At 39.2% G+C, this 22,808-nt stretch overlaps 2 protein-coding genes across 3 annotated transcripts; both read left to right on the forward strand.

Moving 5' to 3' along the window:
* The first annotated feature begins 4,222 nt into the window (after positions 1-4,222).
* Positions 4,223-14,382, forward strand: LOC120103975 (serine carboxypeptidase-like 2). 2 transcript variants are annotated; one of them, XM_039127678.1, is made up of 15 exons: positions 4,223-4,308; positions 6,306-6,369; positions 6,476-6,621; positions 8,110-8,186; positions 8,248-8,370; positions 8,475-8,577; positions 9,057-9,094; positions 10,284-10,385; positions 11,108-11,188; positions 11,269-11,427; positions 11,989-12,060; positions 13,415-13,533; positions 13,647-13,760; positions 13,855-13,900; positions 13,995-14,382. In XM_039127678.1, exons 3-15 carry the CDS (start codon positions 6,561-6,563, stop codon positions 14,076-14,078), a joined length of 1,179 nt encoding a protein of 392 aa, XP_038983606.1. In that variant the 5' UTR covers positions 4,223-4,308; positions 6,306-6,369; positions 6,476-6,560; the 3' UTR covers positions 14,079-14,382. The 2 variants fall into 2 exon arrangements, with proteins under 2 accessions (XP_038983606.1, XP_038983605.1); XM_039127677.1 differs by lacking the exon at positions 4,223-4,308 and having other exon boundaries at positions 4,497-6,369.
* A 1,352-nt stretch (positions 14,383-15,734) lies between these two features.
* LOC113462750 (serine carboxypeptidase-like 17) lies at positions 15,735-22,667 on the forward strand. Its single transcript, XM_026804827.2, has 14 exons — positions 15,735-16,055; positions 16,151-16,296; positions 16,515-16,591; positions 16,655-16,777; positions 16,879-16,981; positions 17,772-17,809; positions 18,844-18,945; positions 19,696-19,779; positions 19,857-20,009; positions 20,299-20,370; positions 21,071-21,189; positions 21,292-21,405; positions 21,512-21,557; positions 21,633-22,667. The coding sequence occupies exons 1-14, from the start codon at positions 15,796-15,798 to the stop codon at positions 21,714-21,716; spliced, it is 1,521 nt and encodes a 506-aa protein (XP_026660628.2). The 5' UTR covers positions 15,735-15,795; the 3' UTR covers positions 21,717-22,667.
* Positions 22,668-22,808: the final 141 nt, after the last annotated feature.

Raw genomic sequence — 22,808 nt, forward strand, 5'->3', positions numbered from 1 at the left:
GTTATTAATAGTTGATCTGATTTATCTGCCTTGCGTGCCTGCGGGGTCCGCCCTGTAGGTGCGCGGCGTCTGCTCGCACCCCGGGCCCCGGGTTCGGGGCGTGACAACAATACTCAATCCAACTAAGCCTTAGTCCTAAATTAGTTGGGGTCAGCAGCTACATGAATTGTTTTCCTCTATTCCGCTCCATTGCCATACTTTCTGAAAGGTACATGCTCTGTTATTTTGATGGGGTTATTTTGCTGCTTCAAAATGGACATCATTCATAGAACCGGTGCAAGGTTTTAATTTTCTTTCTCCTTGGATCAGATGGATCGGTGCATTCTTAATGATGTGTACGTCTGCAAGGCATGAAAGTTTTTTTGGGAGCAAGACTCCCTTTTGATGATATCGAGAAAGGTCGAGAGATAACAACCCGAGATTAGGTGAGATAATGATGGAGGAGGTCTTGTCGGACTAAAACAACCAAAAGGATAGTGTAGAAGAGTGGAACCAATGAAAAGAGATTTTTTTTCATACAAGCAATAAGATGAGGTTAATGTACTAAGGTCCACATTTTTTGCCTACCAAACAAAAAAAAGTGAGCGATGGAAGGATGGTGGAAAACTTGAGATACCACTTTATTTTAAACGTGCATGGCTTTCATAGTTGCACGGTGGTCCTACCTTTATCTCCATTTCTTTTAGATAGTGATGTATTTGTTTCCATGTTCTTAACATTGAACCGGCTGCCCCTGTCTTGGAAATAAATGAACTCGAATCATGTGAAGCAGGGAACAGTTGGAGAATGGTTAAGGTGCAACTATGAGTTACCATACAAACGGGACATTCCAAGTAATGTAAAATACCATCGGAAGCTTACAAGTGAAGGGTACCGAGCTTTAGTTTACAGGTGAAATTCTCAATTTATCCTATTCTCACTACCTAGCTGTATCTATAAATTGATGATGCAGCTTACCGTCAGGTTTTGTCAAATGTTTTAATTTCTTTATAGCGGGGACCATGACTTGGCTATACCTTTTCTGGGAACGAAAGAATGGATTAAATCTCTCGACTACTTCATCGTGGATGATTGGCGGTCGTGGCATGCGGGTGGCCAAGTTGCAGGGTGAGCTTCTTAGTTCTTACTGCTGGAGTCAGCTTCAGATATGAATAATGCAAATAGGAGCTTCTAAATTATCTGATCCAACAATATTCTCCTGTTATCTTTTCAGATATACAAGAACATACTCCAACAATTTAACGTTCGCAACTGTAAAGGTTAGGTATTATCTTCCTCAAAAATTATTTGGGAGAGGACTTCTTATGCAGATCGGTTTTCTATTATGTATACAGGGTGCAGGACACACAGCTCCGGAGTATCGGCCTAATGAATGCCTAGCTATGTTTAAAAGATGGATAAATCACAAGCCATTATAAGGTTAAAGCATCATTGGAAGCTGAAACCTGAACAGTCCTGCAAATTGCTGGATAAATTGTTGCATCAAATTAATCTGTGCATCCACAAATTTGTAGCAATCAAGAAGTATGGAGTTTGTTTCTTACCTCCTGCCTCCACAACCCCATCTTCTCTTCAGCGTTGGCAGAGAATTTAATTAATTACAGTATCGATTTGTCACGCCCCAAATCCGGATCATGACACGGCCGTGCTATTGCAATCTTATGCACACAATAACACGAAGCCACTTAAAATTTCATAATAAAAATAAATAGTTTCATTTACTAATGTCATAACATTATTCATGAAGTTGGAGCAGTACAGAGCTTCTAAAATTTGATTATTACATAATATTTTCAGTTACTCCAACCCTGAATAACATCAAGCTCCCTACTCCTAGTAGTCTTATTCCTCTGTAGAAAAAGAAGATAAAAAGATATGAGCTACACAGCTCAGTAAACCAAATACTATCTTATTGGATCAAACATAATTATGCCAATGCAGTGTTTAAGAAGCTAACAGTTATGACAAAATAAAGCATTTTATAGATGATATACACAAATTAGGTCATAAAGCAATGCAGGTTCTATCAATGAATGTTCATAAATATGAATATGCATCATATAAAATTCTTGCCATTATTCATGCTTTGAAATCCGTACTTATCATAATTCATGCTTTGAAATCCGTACTTATCATAATTCATGCTTTGAAATCCGTACTTATCATAATTCATGCTTTAAAATCCGTACTTATCATAATTCATGCTTTGAAATCCGTACTTATCATAATTCATGCTTTGAAATCTGTACTTATCATAATTCATGCTTTGAAAGCCGTACTTATCATAATTCATGCTTTGAAATCCGTACTTATCATAATTCATGCTTTGAAAGCCGTACTTATCATAATTCATGCTTTGAAATCCGTACTTATCATAATTCATGCTTTGAAATCCGTACTTATCATAATTCATGCTTTGAAATCCGTACTTATCAAAATTCATGCTTTGAAATCCGTACTTATCATAATTCATGCTTTGAAAGCCGTACTTATCATAATTCATGCTTTGAAATCCGTACTTATCATAATTCATTCTTTGAAACCGTACTTATCATAATTCATACTTTGAAATTCGTGCTCTCAGATAATAGTGCAGCTATGGTCACTATTATTATCCATGATAGGGCCATAGTCTTTACCAACTATTATTCCTCATTGGCAGGGTCTTAGCCAAGCAATTATAATCCGCTGGCGAGGGCCATATGCCAAGCTACTATAACCTGCTGGCGAGGGCCATAATCTTTGCCAACAATTATTTTTCGTTGGTAGGGTCTACACCAAGCTACTATAACCCGCTGGCGAGGGTCGTATGCCAACAATTATTTTTGTTGGCAGGGTCTACACCAAGCTACTATTACTTAGCTGGCGAGGGCCGTATGCTGAGCAATTATAACCCGCTAGTGAGGGCCGTCTGCCGAGCTATTATAACCCATTGGCGAGGGCCGTCTGCCGAGCTATTATAACCCGCTGGCGAGGGCCGTACATAGCAATCTGAGAGTTTATAAATCATTATTCTTTTTCTTTCATAAATCATAATCATCATAAATAGGTTGGAAAATGATAAATGTCATTATATAATTTAAAATACATAAACATGCCTTAAATATCATTTTTCATGCAGTCTAACATGACCATAATTTCATAACTCATACAATATTAAATATTCATGAAGGATGCTCTTTAATCAAATTCATGAATCATATGTAATCATATACTTGATCCTAATTTTGAGAAAATATATCATATCAAATACAATTTCATAATTCCATACTTACAATTAAACAGTAAATTGGAATCAATAAGATGGTGCGAGGGTTACTTACTGCAATTTGCTTTCCAATTTCTTACGTCCGGGTGACAATTCCTTGATCACCTAAATAAATCACATAGGGGTCACATTAATCCCTATTTATTTTCTAATTTTCTAATTTATCAAAACATGAATTTACTTGCTTGGATCTCAAGTCCAATTTACTTAATTTAGAGCTCTTGGCCTCGATTTAGAACCAGATTGGGTTCACGTAGGTCAATTGGGTCTTTAATTAAAGAATTGGGCTCGGTTCCTGATTGGGTCTAGTCCTCTTGGGTCAATTTGGTCTTCTAATTAGGTTATTGGGCTCAATTTCAAGTCCAATTAGGTTTAATTTTGGTCCAGGGTCAATGTGGCTCATTTAAGCTTGAGTCAGGGTCAGCCCAAAGTCAATTTGGTCTCAATTTAGTTAAACTGGTTTTGAATTGGGCTTGATTCATATTCAATTTAGGTCTGCTGAGACTAACTCAGCTTAATTGGGTTCAGACCCAACTTAATTGGGCTTAATTTGATTCGGATTTAACCCAATTTATAGTTTGGGTTCGTCCGGACTTAGTCCAATCTGATTGGGTTCAGTTTTAGTCAAATTTGGCTAACCCATTTTTCTTTTCTTTTATTTGGGCCTAGCAGGTTCGGACCCGAACTTGGATCCGACCCGTTAGGTCGGACCCGTTAAGGGTCTTTTTTTTTTCTTTTCTTCTTCTTCTTTTCTTCTTTTTCTTTTCTTCCTTCTTCCTCAACGAACCTTCTTCTCCCTCCTTCATTTCTTCTCCTCCTCTTCTCTCGCGACGGAAGAAAAGGACGAGGGCTCGGGAGAGGCCGAGCAGGCCCCCTAGGCCGGCCGGCGGCTCCCGGCCGGGCTTGCGGCACACGCAGTCGCGCTTGCGGCCGTGCAGGTGGCGGTGGCGGGTGGCCTACGGCCGTGCGGGCGGTTCGCGACCCATGGCCGCGGCGGGTGACCTGCGGCCGTGGCCAGCACCCGCGATCGGCGATCCCAGGTAAGTCCTTAAGCCTTTTTTTTTCTTTCTTCTCCCGCGGACGGGAGATCTGGCTTGGGGAGGGCCCGAGCCGTAGCCGGCGGCACTCCCCGGCCAGTCAGCGGCACCGGTAGCCCCTTGCGGCCGCCGTGGCTTGCGGCTGACGCAGCTCGCAGCCACCGCAGCCGGCGCCTGCCACCCTCTTCCTTCTTTTTTTTTTGTTTGATTTAATTTCTAAACTAGGTCTACAAAGAATAATCTATGAGTAAGGGTGTTACCTACTTTGGAGAAGAACGTTCACCTCCTACTCCGGCAACGCGGCCCTTTGCTCCGGCGATGCAAGCCTAATACCAGATCTTGTCCACCGAGGAGAGTTTTGAGAAAAGGAGACAATGGAGGAGAAATAGAGGAAGGAGGGTGGTGAAAAGCCTCATGATCGGGGCTTCTTGTAGCCTCCGATCGCTGAGGGAGGTGGACGGTTGTAACCGTCCACCACCAGGCGTTACAAACGCCTGTACCATGGTGTAATGGCCCTCTTCCATTTCCCTTGGAATGGGGCGGTTATCACACGATTAACATACAATTGTAGAAGTTTAATGAATCTGGCATTATTTATAGTTTACACAAATAGCACAACATTTGAGCAATAAGATCCCCAAAATCCCAAACCATGGCCCCAAACCGCTAACATCCAAACGGGCAAACCGCAAGGGATTCGAAAGAGCACATATCCTGCCGCTAAAAATTGTTCAGGAAGCCAAAAAAAAATATAAAGTTCATCTCAGAAACATAAAACAAGGGGAGAGACGAATATTTTATATCAGCTGTAAAAATGCAAACGATGGAGACAATAGAGGTAAATACTGGGAAAGAGGGTTCCTTCCTCCACCAAGAAAGTAAAAAAAAAATAAAAGGATAAGGAAGACAGTAGAGGGAGAGAGGAGACTTTTGAGGGTGCTTTCGTCCGTGGAGCTTGTGGACGGCTCAAGATCGAAGAGGGATGGAGACAGATGGAGACACCACCACGGCAGCGAAGTCGAGGCAACCACGGCTTCAATCTCATAGAAGGATAGGAGGGAAGATGCTGGCAACGACGGCGGGGGAGAAGCCTGTCCGATAGACGGCGCCGGCGGCAACCGTAGAAGTAAGGGATGGCAGCGACGGCCGGCCGGAGAACGAACATTCAAATCAGCCCATCCCGGCCCAAAATCTGGCGGGCCTGGGTCTAATCTGGGCCCGTAATCAATCTAATGAGACTGTGAGACAGGACCTATCTTTTTATGGTCGTGGAAGCATTTTCTATATTTGTCACTATCATTAATGGACTCATTATGTGGTCCCATCTGAGTTTCTCCCTACAAATCTCGCGCGTCATCCATGACCTAACGTTGAGTGCTTGACGAAGGCAATAGGTTTGGATTTTCATCGTAATGTGCTTCGAGATTGTTGACTAATCACTCGGGGGGGCTGTTATTGAGGCGCTTAATTGTGGCCGTTGTGATTTCACAACACGATGTTGACCTTCGTTAAGATAATTAATCAATAGAAAGATATGAGTGGCAAGGAAAAACAACAAGAGAAATGGTATGAAAAATGAACCACAAGACAAGAACCAAGGCCAACTTCCCCCCTTCGTGACATTATCACCTCTTTTTCCTGCACCGGTCTTCGTTGCCATTATGACTTGTCCAAATTGGCCTCCACCTCTCTTGTTATCTATCACCTCTTCGTTCTTCTGATCTTCTGTTACCTGTCCAATTTCGTCTATCACATGAAATTTGGAAGATTTCCAATTTCTTATACCATCAAAGGAATCACCATGCATCTCGGCTCGGCTCGTCATTAGCCTGTTTCTTTTCCTCTCAAAAGGGCTGGCTAATGCTATTGACCTTTAATTTGCAAGGAAAGAAGAATGACAGTAGCTAAGGAGGCTAGAAAGCTCTCCTCTTCCTTAGTGGTACTCTCTCTACTATCTGTACTGCTGCCACCAACGTTCACATGTTCTTCTCTTGTGTCAGCTCTGAACACCATCACCCATCTTCCGGGATTTCATGGAACCCTGCCCTTCTATTTGGAAACCGGGTGAGCTTTCCATATTTTAGCAGCCAAGTTCTAATTGGTGCAAGGCTGCTGCTTCTCAATTATCTTGAAATTTAGTCAACTCGTGCTTCTGCTTTGCATGTTTTAGATACGTGACGGTGGATGAAGTGAATGATGCGCAGCTTTTCTACTACTTCATAAAGTCCGAGAGGAAGCCGGAGGAGGATCCTCTAATGGTGTGGCTGCCAGGAGGCCCGGGCTGCTCGGCGTTTTCAGGTTTGGTTTTTGAGATTGGTAAGGCTCCTTTCCTCAACAAAGTGATTGGTAAGCTTCTTTTAGTTTTAGCGATCATGATCCAAGCCAATCAATTCACTTCAATATTCGTCATGCTGCTTGGAAGTGTTGAGTTCACTTTGATAGTCTATTACATTGGTTAGAAGTGTTTAGATATGGATTGAAGAGCATGGGGAAGAGACTTGAGGACCATAGTGTCAAGTAAGAAAAACTTAAATAGTGGAAGTAGGGAATTCAAACAATGTCATAGATGGAAGTAATATTAGCCATTGGCAGAAGGCCGAGTTGGCATGAGGAGTTTGATTGTAGCCACAAATTCTGGTGTATAACAGATATATCCTACACGAATTGATCTCGTTAAAGTGTGTCGATGAAGCAAAATGTGAGCTACAAGCCATTGAGTGATTGTCGCCACACCCTTGCTCTTCATCTATAGACATAAATAAAAGAGATGAAGGGATCTATTATCAAGAAAGAAAACTACTATAAAAAAATTGATGTGACCTGATTATTATGGGTTTGCTTCAAGATTGCTCCATTATAAATTGGATATTATTTATTTGAAACATGAAAATGATCTCTTCATTCCTAGGGTAATAGTACGTACATATCCAACCTTTCTCTCAAATCTAGCAATCACACTGGCAAGCGTGCCTTGGTGCAATGCTAAGATTGCTTTATTGTGACCTAGTTATCATAGATTTGAAGCATAGTATAAGCCTCTCAGCATGTAAAGCTATGTATATCTAACTCTTCTCAAGCCCTCCAATGGTAGGAGTTTCAAAAGGATAAGATTCTATCATTCTATGGAATAGGATTCATGTGAGTTGATAAAGTAGGCCCATGTTCACTTGATGTGATTCCTCTTATTCAAGAGTAGGGTTAGAAATGGGCTCGGGCCGGCCCGAAGCCCATCGACCAAGCGGACTTAGGGTCGGGCTACGGGCTAGGCTCGAATAATTTCGGCCTAAGTTCGGATTTAATTACAGAGCCCATCTATTTTTCGTGTCAGGCTCGGGTAGGTTGTTGGCCTGGCCCAGGCCCAGTTCAAGTCTAAATTCAGGCTCGAACCTAATCCGATTCAATCATTTAGGATCATTCCAAAATGAGCCTGTTCAATACTTCAAGTCTCCAATGGGTTCACTGTGCTAGTAGGCTTTAAAGTATGTTTGATTGGCTGGATAATTAATTTGTTTTACATTAGCCTTAATTTGATAGCTAGATATTGAATTATAACTAATTATTTTGGGTGTCATTCAAAGAATTTTTCTGGGAGGTTCGGACTAGCCCAATTTTTGGCCCAAACAGGTAGTTTGGGTTGGGCTCAGGCTCGAGCTCGGGCCGGACTTTTCCAAATATTTTTAGACCTAAGCCCAGTCTGAAGCCCAATTTTTTTTTCTGATTATGTTAAGCTGAGATGGGTCATCAACTCTTGGCATGTAAATATTAATGGATTGATGTCATCGATATCTCTCTCTAATCTTGCAGGCCCTCTAAAATTTGACGTTGCCGGGTACACTGATGGCCTGCCAACCTTGGTCTACAACCCACATACTTGGACTAAGGTCTAATCTCTCTCGCTCTCGCTCTCGCTCTCTCGCTTTCTGAGCTTTAGTGGTTCTTCAGGTATGCAGCATCATCTTTCTCGATTCGCCGGTCGGGACTGGATTCTCCTATTCGAGTGCGGGGAAAAGCTACGAGACAGGGGACACCAAAGCGGCCCGGCAAGTCCACACTTTCCTTAGAAAGGTGTGGGCTTTTGCTATTTCTTTCAGTTTATCGAATTCATATGTTTAAGATGTTTATGAGGAGAATGGTGCGATTGATTTACGAGCAACCGGGTTGTGATGCAGTGGTTTATTGATCACCCAGAGTTCCTCTCCAATCCACTCTATGTCGGTGGAGATTCGTATTCTGGTATTGTTGTGCCGGTTGTTGCTCAAGAAATAGCAAAAGGTAATTTCTTGAAAACAGTCGTTTATTGTATGATCGATAATTTTCTGAAACCGGATGCGATAACAAGTCAACAGTCTCTGCTATAAGATTGGTATTCAGAAGATACTATGATTATTGGGAGGGGAAAAAGCTTCCACTCCTTTAAACCTTCCTTACAAACAAAAATTAGCAGCATAAATTCAACATTGCATCAAATCATTTGTCAATGTTTGTAGTTTCTTCGAGGTTTTTTGAACATAAATGCAAGGGGGCTTGAAGAACAATGTCCGGATATTGAATAGTGGAAACTAATTAGCGCATAATCTGGATAATTTATGATGGTCGACAATTTAAGAATTACTAAGCAGGTCATATTCAATCACCGATATCATAATTTTTTGAAGTCTTCAGAATTCTTCCTAAAGTACTGTTCCACTGATAAATTTGATGTATTCATACATTCATCTGCCTTTATGCCTTTAAGGTTTGTTATGTTGCAGGTGATCAAGATGGAGATAAACTTTCTTACAATCTCAAGGTTGGTGAACCTTACCAAAAAATATACCTAAATGTGTGTGTATTCATAAACAAATTATAATTGACTTCTTCCTCTGTATCTTTCCTGGTATGTTGGCAGCATCACTTAGATTTTCTTTTCCTTTATCAGAAAGTATAAGAACTGCAATCTGTGAAAGCAATAAGTGAATGATGACAGGTTCAAGACCAAGCATCATATGTAGCTGTTTGGATGTTCTCTGGAAATTAAATGAACAAATTATTCACATAATAGCATCCATTAGTGTGTACTTTATAAATTACTCTCCAACTCTCTCTAGATTTACATACGTAGTGAACTTGAGTCATTCAGGACTAAAATGACATTGAGATAATAGCAAAGCTTATTTTAGAAATAATCTGAATGGTTGCTGGGAGAAAGATCCATACCCCTTTTCTTAGAAAGTAGACTCAGTAACAAACATCTGGGGACAGGGCAAGACTTCACAATTACTTGATCATGATTCCACTCCTTTGTACAAAACAATGCAAAGCATTTTCATCATCACTACTGGTAGTGAATGTTTTTGATAGTTACATCTAATCGCATTTTGACCTTAAACTGCATGTTGTTTCCATGGTGGTATACAGAAGAAACCTTTCACCCATTACCATAATGGTGAAGTTAATTTTGACCACTAAAGAACCACCTTTTTGTTGACATATGGTGTTTTCCAGTTTTCCTAATTAATTAGATATTGCACAGCAAAGTAGCTCATTATTTCTTTCTTGCACAACATGGACTAATCCATCACAGATAAGGTATAACGACTACCAATCCTACAACATAATCATAGTTTTGATGAAACAAAGAAGTGGTCTTTTATGAACTTTAAAATGTAACAATAAAAGGTTATCATCACATTATTCTGGAATTTCCATTAGTAACATATGTAAAAAAATTTTGGTGAGCTGGATCCAATGCGAATGGTCCATAGGGACATGACCACTAACAACAATCACAATTTGTTTCATGTTCTTGTACAGGGATCACCATGACAGACCGTAGGCCTTTCTTTTCTGTTGTGGCTGTTATTGTTATTGTTTCTTCCATACACACCATTTTGCTTGCTGATTTTGAGATCGTCTGTACCATACCTGTGCCTGTAATCTTGCTTATGTACTACTTATATTTGTGTGCTTGTAATCTTCTTTTCTGGATATGGTTCCAGGGTTATCTGGTTGGCAACCCGATAACAGATGAGAAGTTTGATAAAGGAGCGTTTGTCCCATATGCGCATGGGATGGCAATTATATCTGACGAACTTTATGAGGTGAAAGAATTTATCCAACCATTTTCCTAGATTATGTCAAACCCTTTATGCTTTCCTTGGGAACACTTAACATCATCAACATCTTGAGCAATCAGAATCCATGTTAAGCAATCCATTACTGAGGTTTGTCAGATGCATCAAACAAAGGATTCCTTGACTTTTTTGTTAATGGTTGATGTAAATAAGTTGTTGGAAGGCAAGTATCACATCATAGAGATTGTTCAATAAATAGATAAACCTCTTTTGCAAGATATCTGATGATGGTCTCTATTGGACAATGTCCGTTGATGTGTCTGTTAGTTTATATCATGAATTTTCATTAAACTCTTTCCTTTATATCAATTCTAGCTCATGTGCAATTTATTGATAATTTGTAGTAAAATTATATTATTATTTTAAATTTGATTTACAGAATTCTAAACATCATGCTGACATTAAATAGTCAAAGTAGCATTCAGAAAGCAACCATTAAAATGGCACCATAATTATTGCATATGAATTTTATTATAGATATTGCTACTTTGAAGTTGGGTACATGTCCCAGCTTCCCCACAACAATAATAGTAATTTGGGAAACTCGTCACAGATATTATATAATATCCAAGCCTAATGCTCTTGAGTTGTTTACACTATGACTTCTTATTATGAAGAACTGCATTAGTATTACAGAGTTTTGGGAGAAGGTATATAATATTTAATTCTGTACTATTTCTTTCTTTCAGTCAACCAAGAAAAGTTGTGGAGGAGAATATACTAGTCCTAGAAATGAACAATGTGCAAACTATCTGCAGTCTGTAATTGAGGTGAGTGCGCTATTCACTCTTAAAAGTAAAACAACTGTTTTGACCTCTTTAACTGGAAATGGGTTTTTGGAAACATGCAGTGTATTGAGGGAATAAACTTATTCCAAATTTTGGAGCCAGTGTGCTTTGACGTCGTGAGCTTAAAGCCCAGCATGGTTGCAGCATATAGCAGGAGATTGCTTAAAGAGGATATTGAAAAGTTTCCTTTGTTAAAATCTGACCTTCCTTTGGAGTGTAGAGTAAATCCCTAGCCCTCCAACACAATCTAACACATGCACCAACACTTTCAGATGTTATCAAGTGTCGTAATATGTATTTTCTAAACTCTTCTTTGAATGTGCTTAAAGGCATTAGCATCTTAAAATGCATTTAGACTTTTGAGGCTGCTTCTTATCCCTGCATTCAGGTTGAAACTTGATCCTTGTTCGAAACTTCGGTTTAGAATCTTGCTATGTGTAAATATTGGTTCATCTGATTCTTCATATATGATTGCTTGTACATGCATCCATGTTGTTTCATGTGTGAAATAACTGCTGATGTTTATGCATTTATGTGTGCTTGCTTGTGCATTCTAATATGTGCAATCAGGTGCAGCTGTGCAGGTGTTCATCTTTGTACTAATGTGTATGGGCTTGTTAAATAGTGCAAACGGACCTCCACATGTGCACTTAGATTTGCCCCTATTTTCTTTTATACATGCTAAATCATGTAAAGATTGTTGGCTTGCATAAAATTTGAAATTGTTGATGCTTTTCTTGGACAAGAAATCTCACTGTTTCTAGCCTTGTATTTTGTTACAGAGTTCTGCATACTTGCTTTCCTACTTCTGGACAGACAATGATACTGTTAGAGAGGCTCTCAATATTCGTAAGGTAGTATACCTGATTATCTTCACTTCTGAGCTGTATGTAGTGAAATTAACAGTGTAACATAAAATCTCATCGTGCATGTTATGTATTTCTGCTACACAAATTTAACATTCTAAGGGTAGTAATAAGACAAAAGTTTGCCAAAGTTACTCGTGGGATATTTTTGCGCGGTAATTGGTGAAGTGTACTTGATCTGTGTACTAATCCTTTCATTTTAAAAAGGATCTTGCTGCATAGAAGCCTGTCAAATGTACTTGATCTGTGTATTAATCCTTCCCTTTTAGAGAATTTCTTAACAGTCCCTGAAAAGATATGGTTCACTACACAGAGTCCTTGAAGTCTGGTTACCACAGATAGAGCAGACATTCGAGGAATCTGCGCTAATTGATGTTCAAGTTATTACCTTTGCCAAATATCTCGACCATGTTAGCCCTAAATTATGTACATCTTTTTTGCAATAAGTCCCTAAAATCTTTGTGACTGGCATATTAATCCGTCGGTTCTTTTAAAATGTGCATATCATTCGTTGTAATTTAACGTGGAAGCTGTCCAGAGGAATGAAGTATGAGAGACAGTTTTCTTTTTTCGTTTTTTCTTTATATTATGTGGAAGGAAGAGGGGGGTGCGGGAAATAATGGGATGAGGGAAACTCTTGGCCTAAATTGCTGAAATCTGACTAAGGAAGAACTTTATTTTATAGCTCTCCCTTATCCCCCATGGTAGTCAAAAGCATGTAAGTCATATTACAATTCTGGTAACCCTTGACCACAAAATGGTTAAACTAGGCAAGGACTTATAAATGTCTTGACAGGTATAACTTTTAGAGATTAATATGCAATTTTGAAGAATTGAGGAATTGTTAAGGAAATAATAGAATTTTAGGGTTATTTTGCTTGGATAGTTTTGCATTCGGGGCTACCAGCATAGTATATTTATCTTCACCAATCAGATAAATATGTTCTGTTTTTGAATTACCGAAGGATGTGTGTGAATTCTGTCCAGGAACTGAGTAAGATTAAACAGTATACCAGTATGGAAACCCCTCATTCAGGTTACGATGCGGCACCAGTAAATCAGCTCTCTTAGTAGTTATGAGAATACAAGAAATACATGTGACATAGAGCTCTACTTTTTAGAAGCACATTTTAATATTTGCTTGCACACTAGATGAATGATTGCCATTCAATAGTCTTAGTCAAATGTTGTTAGTGGATTACCATAGAATGTCTTCATTTTATTTGTTAAACGGCTTGCTCATGGTTGTATAATTCAATCAAGCAGAGTAAAATTTATTCCAGTTTAGATATAAGTGATGAAAAATGGAGTGAAGACACATATTTTTGACGATGCCAAACAGGGGACAGTGCAACATTGGCAGAGATGCAACCATGACCTACTTTATACATACGATATCCCAAGTTCTATAAAGTTTCATCTGAATCTGACAAGCAGAGGTTACCGAGCGTTGGTATACAGGTGAAGTACCTACACGTTTCGCATGATTAGATATATTAATTTTACCTGCTATACTAAATTTTCTATTGTTCCATGCCAAAATGTTATTATTTGATGCTGCTTTTCTTATGCAGTGGTGATCACGACATGGGTGTATCTTTTGTGGGCACGCAAGGATGGATTAGATCTCTCAACTTCTCCATCGTGGATGACTGGCGGCCATGGTCTGTAGATGGGCAAGTCGCAGGGTGATCTCTTGTTACGCTAACCAATTTCATTAGGGAGCTTCATATTATAGTTCTTTAAAGCGTGTGATTATAAATCTTGATGTTCGCTTGTCAGGTTCACGAGGACTTACTCAAATAACCTGACTTTTGCAACTGTGAAGGTAAACAGTAATTTTCCTGCCCATAGTAGGAGATCATAAGGTACTTCATTGGAATGATGATGTTTTATCCACAGTTTTATTCTTGTCCTTGTAGGGTGCGGGACACACAGCTCCAGAATACCGGCCAAAAGAGTGCTTGGCTATGCTTCAAAGGTGGATTTCTGGCGCCCCTCTGTAACATGATTATCCTCCATAATTAACCCCAAAATCAGCAGTAGCCTGATTATAATCTGCGGGCTTGGGGTCAACTGATTTTCTATGGGACAAAAAGTACTTATAAGGAGTCCCAGAATTGGAAAGAAGAGCTACCAAGATTCCAGAGTAATTCATCTTCAAAATTGTGAACCCTTATGCATACACCAGCTTCGTTGCATCTTGATTGTTTTTCCAAGGAAAGACTGCCAGTAGAATGGGCAGAATAGAAGATTGCCATTATCCAACTATTCATTATAAAAATAAAAAAGCGTCCACTTCTTGGACTATTGCTTCTTCGATTTAAATAGTATGGTCCTTGTAGCCTAGTTTCATAGCTTAGGTTCGGTTTGGTTAGGATATGCCAGATTATCAAATACTTTGAAAATTTTTGAAAATTATTTATTTGAGAAAATGGTTATAGGAAGAAATAAATTTTACCATATCTAGCTGGCAGAAAAGTTAATTTAAAAAATGAGCGGAAAAAAAATACTATATTCGATTGGATATAATCTTATATAAAAATATTATCAAAATTTTTACAATTCAAATTATAATATTTATTTGTTGTTGAATTTATTTATTGGCCATTTATCTTCCACTCATATAATGGTTGTGAATATAGTCCATTTTAAATATTGAAATATATAATAAATATTTTTAAATTAATTATACATATTAAATATATATATTATAAATAAATTTTAGTATTTTTTAATTTTTTATTAAATAAATAACTGCACTATTAATTGATTAATTTAAAAAAAATAAATTATTAAATAGAAAATTAGACATTTGGAATTAGCGTAACTTATTGAGTTACTGAAAATGATCCCTTGGTTTATATTGTGAGTTAGGATTATTGTGGTTTGGACAATATTAAAAGAGAGCATGCGTGGGTTTCAATGAAAAAAAGTGGAGGTCTTAAATAATTCTTGGGGGTTGACTGCCTTTGGACATGGAGAAGAGGAGCACAGATTCCCACTCTAGCTCAAAATACTAGAATCGGGAACATGTCCATGTGGCGAAATATAAGATGAACGAAGTAGTTAATGGATGGCTGAGATCTCGTCTAACATGTGGTATTATGCAAAACTAACGGAGTATCTAATGGATGGTTGAGATCTCATATAAAATTGAAATAAAGGAAAATGGGCAATGTCACAAATTTGGAATTAAAAAACCAAACGTTAGGCGTGAGCTTTTTTTTTTCGCCTTCTTTGAAATAATTATAATTAGTAGGTGTGAGTTTTCGAACGAGTCGAGCTAGATGTAAGAAAATTTTACAGGTGAACTACGTAGAGGCAATCTATCGTCTATTGGTTAAGAGTGCAACTTCGTTCTCTCATCTATTTCTGCTTGGATGGACGCACTTGCAGCGGAGAAGTGCCGTCTCCGAACACAAATGGTGCAAAGCCTAGGCCTCCGAAATCTACGAGCTTGCTTGAGTAGAAGACCCCACCACCCCATACGCCTACTGCCCATTCCATTGTAGGACGTTGGCCCTGCCGGAAATCAGTTGCAGGTCGTTCAATTTGAACAGGACTGAAGCCTGACTCAACAAACCTCCAGGCATGGTTGAACTGAATAACACTTACTGGAACCAAACTCAAGTACCTGAATTCTTTTCAAACCTCGCCATCTTTTTGGCTCTCTAAGGCCAGTTTACTGCGTGTCTTTCCCCGCCTTCAGACAACCAACCCATGGTTCCCGTAATATTGCACGAAGGTCACAGGACTGGTCACTCCATGCCAAACCTTCATCTAGATCATTTTAAAGAAGTTAGGACCCGGCCCTCGACGTCCAGCCTCAGCCCTGGGAGAGAAGAGCCCAAGCCCACCATGTCTCCTCTTCTTCGCTTGCTGCTCTGCTGTTGTTCCTGCTGGCCTCCGGTCCTCTCGGCAATCACTGTCTCTCGCCTCCCAGGCTTCCGCGGGGCTTTGCCCTTCTACTTAGAAACCGGGTGAGCCCAAGTAATCCATGCTGGTCTCTTGTTTCCTATGGTCTGGTTTGTGGCTGTGGACGCTCCATTCTTGCCTTGTTTATGTTACACCATAGGTACGCGACTGTGGACGAGGTTAACGACTCACAACTCTTCTATTACTTCATCAAGTCTGAGGGAAACCCAGAAGAGGACCCTCTCTTGCTTTGGCTCTCCGGCGGACCCGGGTGCTCCTCCTTCTCTGCTCTTGCTTTCGAGATTGGTATTGTAATTAACCTTTCGGTCAAAGATTTAGATACGTCATGAGTTATCTTGTGATCTTTGTTCAATGGGATCGGGGCATAAAAGTCCTGACTGCTGCTACTTTGTAATTTTCAAGAATATGGATATTGAATTATCAATTAATCTTTTCGGCAATCACAAATCATTTATCATTTCAAACTGTTGGGTCGGGATTGATTCCTAACATGTTGTGCACAGGTCCTGTTCAATTTGAGATTGCTGAATATAATGGGAGCTTGCCAACTCTAGTTTTGAATCCGTATTCCTGGACGAAGGCAAGCAGCCCTATTGAGCCCCTTAAAATAGTTTAGTTTTTTTTACTGATTTATGATTTTCAGGTCTCCAACATTATCTTTCTTGACTCCCCCATTGGAACTGGGTTCTCATTCTCCAGAAGCACCAAAGGTTATGAAGTTGGGGATGTCATATCATCAAAACAAATCTACACCTTTCTCAGAAAGGTGAAAAAACCTACCTTATGTCAATCATGCTGCTTGTTAAGCAAAATTGGAAGGCAAATGCTGGGCAATGAATATAACATTCCTCTCGACTTGTAATGTAGTGGTTCAAGGATCATCCCCGATTCCTCTCCAATCCTCTCTACATTGCTGGTGATTCATATGGTGGGAAGATTGTTCCAGTTGTCGCACAGGAGATATCGCAAGGTGAACTCTTATGGATTTTCTTCTCCACATCTCCTGGTATCCAGAATGAAAAATGTGGAGCTCATCTAATCAAAGGAGTATCCAACTGCTCATTTCATTAATATAATTATCTGGAATCAAATTGGAAGCTTTTTTCTTTCTGCATCTGTTAAAGGTGCGGTCGCATTATCTTGTGGTTTATATCATACCATAAAACAATGCATAATGCCTAATAAACTAACATATAGTGACTTTTCTGGTTGACAATTCTTCAGTAACTAGCTGCATTGTTCATTCTTGCCTTCAAAATGATGATTACGGTATCCACCCTGGGACTGTTTTGAGAAATAAATTTTAGGTTGTGACCCAAAGGTTGTATGCAGAAGTATGTTGCATACTAACCAAGAAAAAATAGCCCAGCTGCCTATTATTTTTAACATTTAGTTAGTTATTTATATTTTCTTTTGAAATGATTTTGTTTGCATATTGTCGCGTACATACGATTGAATTCACTCTGTATCAACGATACATTGTTTGTTTGTTTGCCATTGCACCATAATCAGAACTAAGAAAATAGTTGGTAAGACTTCTAAACATCCTGTCATGGTGGGTACTTTGACTTCCATCAAAGAGAATACAAATAAGCAACTAGATGCGCCCAGACCTATATGCATGAGTCCAGATTGTCTTGCTTTGTCAAATCAGTGTATAGACTTACAGAACTTCTGAAGCTTGATTTGTTTGTTTGAGGAAAAGTTATTTTGATTTGTTGAATGAGCTTTGATGCATTTTCAGTTGGGTTATGTCATAGGTATTGAAACTGGACAGCAGCCACTTCTTAATCTAAAGGTATTGTCTTTAACTTCAGGAAAAAGATTCTACCATTTATACTTGTCAATCAAATCCTTTTTGCTGCATAATTTTCTTCTTTCTTGCACTATAATAACTTCAAAGAATTTCAATTCAGGATTTTAGCGCATTTTTTTCTAGTTAAGTATATTAATGCATCCTTGACCAAAAAAGAGGAAAAAAAAATCATTATGAACTGCACATAATCTATCAAAGTAGGTTGTCATGCTGAGAGGAATCTGTAAAAGATCATGTTAATGGAGAATGCTGGTTGCAGTTGCAATAAATGTTGGGGGAGGATACATAGACCTCAACATTGATAGTTGAGTGAGGCTTCTTTTCTGTTCCTTTTTCGGATTTCTTATTAATGTCCTGGAGGTAATTGATTGTACTTAATACAGAACATAGGTAATGGAAAGAATACAAAGTAAACATTAATAGAAGAGAAAGGGGATGAGTAGGCATGGATGAGGATAATATCCTACTATCCGAAGTTGATATGAATGTGATGTGTTGCACTTAAATTGCTACATAATATGCACTTTAATGTATTCTCAATTGGTGTTTCTACATAATATTGCTAACAAACTGGGAGGCTTCGTCCTACCCCAAGCGGTGCAGAGCAAAGGAAGCATACCGCAACAAGTGGGATTTTTATTAGTTGTCTGATCTTTTGCAATGTAGCGATTTTGATGTATCAAGAATCAACAATATGAGGAGCTATAACTTGCTTTTGAGTTCACATTCAAATGGCAGGTGACTTTGAAAAATGAATTTAAATGCTGCTTATGTTTCTTTTGCATAAGTAGGCTATAGTTTTTATCGACAATATAATATGCTGCGAAAAAACTGACAGAGGATTCATGATTTCTTTTTTAAAAAAATCTACCATAGAATACTGGTTGATCTTGATTCTGTCATAGCTGTTCCAGTAAGGTATTTTTTGATATGTGACTATATGCCCTAAATAATATGAGAACATTGTTATCTCATATCCTTAAGGTTGTAACGACCATTTGTTCTATTGATTTCAGGGTTATCTGATCGGAAACCCTTTAACAGGTGAAAGAATTGATGTCAATTCCCGGGTCCCTTACGCTTGCCAAGTTGGTATCATATCGGATGAACTCTATGAGGTGATGTCTTCAGGCACCTTTTTTAGTCTGTTAGAGACAATTATGTTCCATATGCAGAACCAAGACAGCATAGACTCTTTTCCTATTTGCTATCTAGCAGCCGGTGCTAAACATTGTGGGATAGCTAACAGTATCCTATGCAATGATGTGGAACATATTAAGATAACCATTTTTTCTTTCCTCTAAAGGGTTCAAAAATTGGTGCCAATATCGATGTCAGTATAGTCTAAGATTTTAATATGGCTTTTAAAGTTCCGTGTTCTGTTTGTCAGAACTGAGATTGTATCTAATTGTATGTGTGATGTATGATTAATTTAACTGAGATAACCTTGTTGAGCTCTCTGCAAAGTGAATTGAATAGTGTTTCTTTTGCTCCATTTCTTAAAATAAATGAAAGGGACAACCTTGTTGGGTTTTCATTCTTTCTGCTGGTTAATATGGATGGCTTCCCTTTTTGGAATATGAATCGATTTTCCTTGAAACTTTTCTGAAAAACAGTAACGGAAAACATGTCCTTGAACCATATCTTTATTTGTTGTATGCATATGCAGAAAAATGGTTTTGCTTTCAAAACATCATTCATCCAGGCAGCCACAGTTTTGGTTAGCTGCATTAGGTACAAGTAGGCAGGCAAAAGCATATGTTGCATATATAGATTCTGCTGTCTTCCAGGTTTTCTGCTTTTACTAACCTGCAATTGGAGAAAACAAATGTGCAGATTAAATAATTTTATGTTTTCTTTCTTATCAGCTGACAGAGAAGAACTGTGAAGGAGAAGATTATGAACATCCAGTTGGTGCGCAGTGTGTTGCAACTCTTGAAGTAGTTGCAGAGGTGAGAAAGCTTCTTGCTCATGTTGATTTTTTACTCAAAACAACAATGGTGAAGCTGATGTCTTCTCTATGCAGCAGTTTTTTCAAGAGATTGACTATACCCATATCTTAGCGCCTAAATGTTCTCTGACATCACTGAAACCAAAGGCAGTGACTGGAGATAGAAGAATTCTCAAGGAAAACCATGACAAATACTTGATTCCTCCACCAGCTCCTGCTCTAGGTTGTAAGGTATGTCATCTCCCCCTCTTCGCTCTGTGTGTCTATGCATGTTCATGTGCATGCATGCCTATGTTTGTGCGCATGTGACCGGTCTATCTATCTGACTATCATAGGGGTAGTGCAGATGCTACCACCCACACATGCATGGGTTAACAGTATATGGAAGCATTACACATGAACACATGCATATAATATGTCGATACTATATGGAAGCATTATACATGGACATCTAATGATGCAATTTCCTAGATTTGCAATATGTTTTGAACATATTATCAGATATTATTTGTTCTTGCAGTCATATGCCCACTATTTGTCCTATTACTGGGCAAACAATCATGCCACTAAAGAGGCTCTCCACATCCAAAAGGTAAAATCTCTACAAACCCCTTTACCCATAGACCACAATACTCAATCCAACTAAGCCTTAGTCCTAAATTAGTTGGGGTCAGCAGCTACATGAATTGTTTTCCTCTATTCCGCTCCATTGCCATACTTTCTGAAAGATACATGCTCTGTTATTTTGATGGGGTTATTTTGCTGCTTCAAAATGGACATCATTCATAGAACCGGTGCAAGGTTTTAATTTTCTTTCTCCTTGGATCAGATGGATCGGTGCATTCTTAATGATGTGTACGTCTGCAAGGCATGAAAGTTTTTTTGGGAGCAAGACCCCCTTTTGATGATATCGAGAAAGGTCGAGAGATAACAACCCGAGATTAGGTGAGATAATGATGGAGGAGGTCTTGTCGGACTAAAACAACCAAAAGGATAGTGTAGAAGAGTGGAACCAATGAAAAGAGATTTTTTTTCATACAAGCAATAAGATGAGGTTAATGTACTAAGGTCCACATTTTTTGCCTACCAAACAAAAAAAAGTGAGCGATGGAAGGATGGTGGAAAACTTGAGATACCACTTTATTTTAAACGTGCATGGCTTTCATAGTTGCACGGTGGTCCTACCTTTATCTCCATTTCTTTTAGATAGTGATGTATTTGTTTCCATGTTCTTAACATTGAACCGGCTGCCCCTGTCTTGGAAATAAATGAACTCGAATCATGTGAAGCAGGGAACAGTTGGAGAATGGTTAAGGTGCAACTATGAGTTACCATACAAACGGGACATTCCAAGTAATGTAAAATACCATCGGAAGCTTACAAGTGAAGGGTACCGAGCTTTAGTTTACAGGTGAAATTCTCAATTTATCCTATTCTCACTACCTAGCTGTATCTATAAATTGATGATGCAGCTTACCGTCAGGTTTTGTCAAATGTTTTAATTTCTTTATAGCGGGGACCATGACTTGGCTATACCTTTTCTGGGAACGAAAGAATGGATTAAATCTCTCGACTACTTCATCGTGGATGATTGGCGGTCGTGGCATGCGGGTGGCCAAGTTGCAGGGTGAGCTTCTTAGTTCTTACTGCTGGAGTCAGCTTCAGATATGAATAATGCAAATAGGAGCTTCTAAATTATCTGATCCAACAATATTCTCCTGTTATCTTTTCAGATATACAAGAACATACTCCAACAATTTAACGTTCGCAACTGTAAAGGTTAGGTATTATCTTCCTCAAAAATTATTTGGGAGAGGACTTCTTATGCAGATCGGTTTTCTATTATGTATACAGGGTGCAGGACACACAGCTCCGGAGTATCGGCCTAATGAATGCCTAGCTATGTTTAAAAGATGGATAAATCACAAGCCATTATAAGGTTAAAGCATCATTGGAAGCTGAAACCTGAACAGTCCTGCAAATTGCTGGATAAATTGTTGCATCAAATTAATCTGTGCATCCACAAATTTATAGCAATCAAGAAGTATGGAGTTTGTTTCTTACCTCCTGCCTCCACAACCCCATCTTCTCTTCAGCGTCGGCAGAGAATTGAATTAATTACGGTTTCGATTAACATACGACTGTAGAAGTTTAATGAATCTGGCATTATTTATAGTTTACACTAATAGCACAACATTTGAGCAATAAGATCCCCAAAATCCCAAACAATGGCCCCAAACCGCTAACATCCAAACGGGCAAACCGCAAGGGATTCGAAAGAGCACATATCCTGCCGCTAAAAATTGTTCAGGAAGCCAAAAAAAAATATAGAGTTCATCTCAGAAACATAAAACAAGGGGAGAGACGAATATTTTATATCAGCTGTAAAAATGCAAACGATGGAGACAATAGAGGTAAATACGGGGAAAGGGTTCCTTCCTCCACCAAGAAAGGAAAAAAAAAATAAAAGGATGAGGAAGACAGTAGAGGGAGAGAGGAGACTTTTGAGGGTGTTTTCGTCCGTGGAGCTTGTGGACGGCTCAAGATCGAAGAGGGACGGAGACAGATGGAGACACCGCCACGGTAGCGACGTCGAGGCAACCACGGCTTCAATCTCATAGAAGGATAGGAGGGAAGATGCTGGCAACGACGGCGGGGGAGAAGCCTGTCCGATAGATGGCACCGGCGGCGACCATAGAAGTAAGGGATGGCAGCGACGGCCGGCCGGGGAACGAAACATTCAAATCAGCCCATCCCGGCCCAAAATCCGGCGGGCCTGGGTGGCCCGTAATCAATCTAATGAGACTGTGAGACAGGACCTATCTTTTTATGGTCGTGGAAGCATTTTCTATATTTGTCACGATCATTAATGGACTCATTATGTGGTCCCATCTGAGTTTCTCCCTACAATACAAATCTCGCGCGTCATCCATGACCTAACGTTGAGTGCTTGACGAAGGCCATGGGTTTGGATTTTCATCGTAATACGCTTCGAGATTGTTGACTAATCACTCGGGGGGCTGTATTTGA

Source organism: Phoenix dactylifera, chromosome 6 (genome assembly GCF_009389715.1).
Source record: "Phoenix dactylifera cultivar Barhee BC4 chromosome 6, palm_55x_up_171113_PBpolish2nd_filt_p, whole genome shotgun sequence".
In the NCBI taxonomy this organism is placed as follows: Eukaryota; Viridiplantae; Streptophyta; class Magnoliopsida; order Arecales; family Arecaceae; genus Phoenix; species Phoenix dactylifera.

Excerpts from the sequence above, each read along its gene's own strand:
- LOC113462750 (XM_026804827.2), top strand. The coding sequence starts at position 15,796 with ATGGTTCCCGTAATATTGCACGAAGGTCACAGGACTGGTCACTCCATG. Across the intron at positions 18,946-19,695 it reads TATCGGATGAACTCTATGAG|CTGACAGAGAAGAACTGTGA; the intron begins GTGATGTCTTCA and ends CTTTCTTATCAG. Across the intron at positions 21,190-21,291 it reads TACCGAGCTTTAGTTTACAG|CGGGGACCATGACTTGGCTA; the intron begins GTGAAATTCTCA and ends ATTTCTTTATAG.
- LOC120103975 (XM_039127677.1), top strand. The coding sequence starts at position 6,200 with ATGACAGTAGCTAAGGAGGCTAGAAAGCTCTCCTCTTCCTTAGTGGTA. Across the intron at positions 6,370-6,475 it reads CCCTTCTATTTGGAAACCGG|ATACGTGACGGTGGATGAAG; the intron begins GTGAGCTTTCCA and ends TGCATGTTTTAG. Across the intron at positions 10,386-11,107 it reads TATCTGACGAACTTTATGAG|TCAACCAAGAAAAGTTGTGG; the intron begins GTGAAAGAATTT and ends TCTTTCTTTCAG.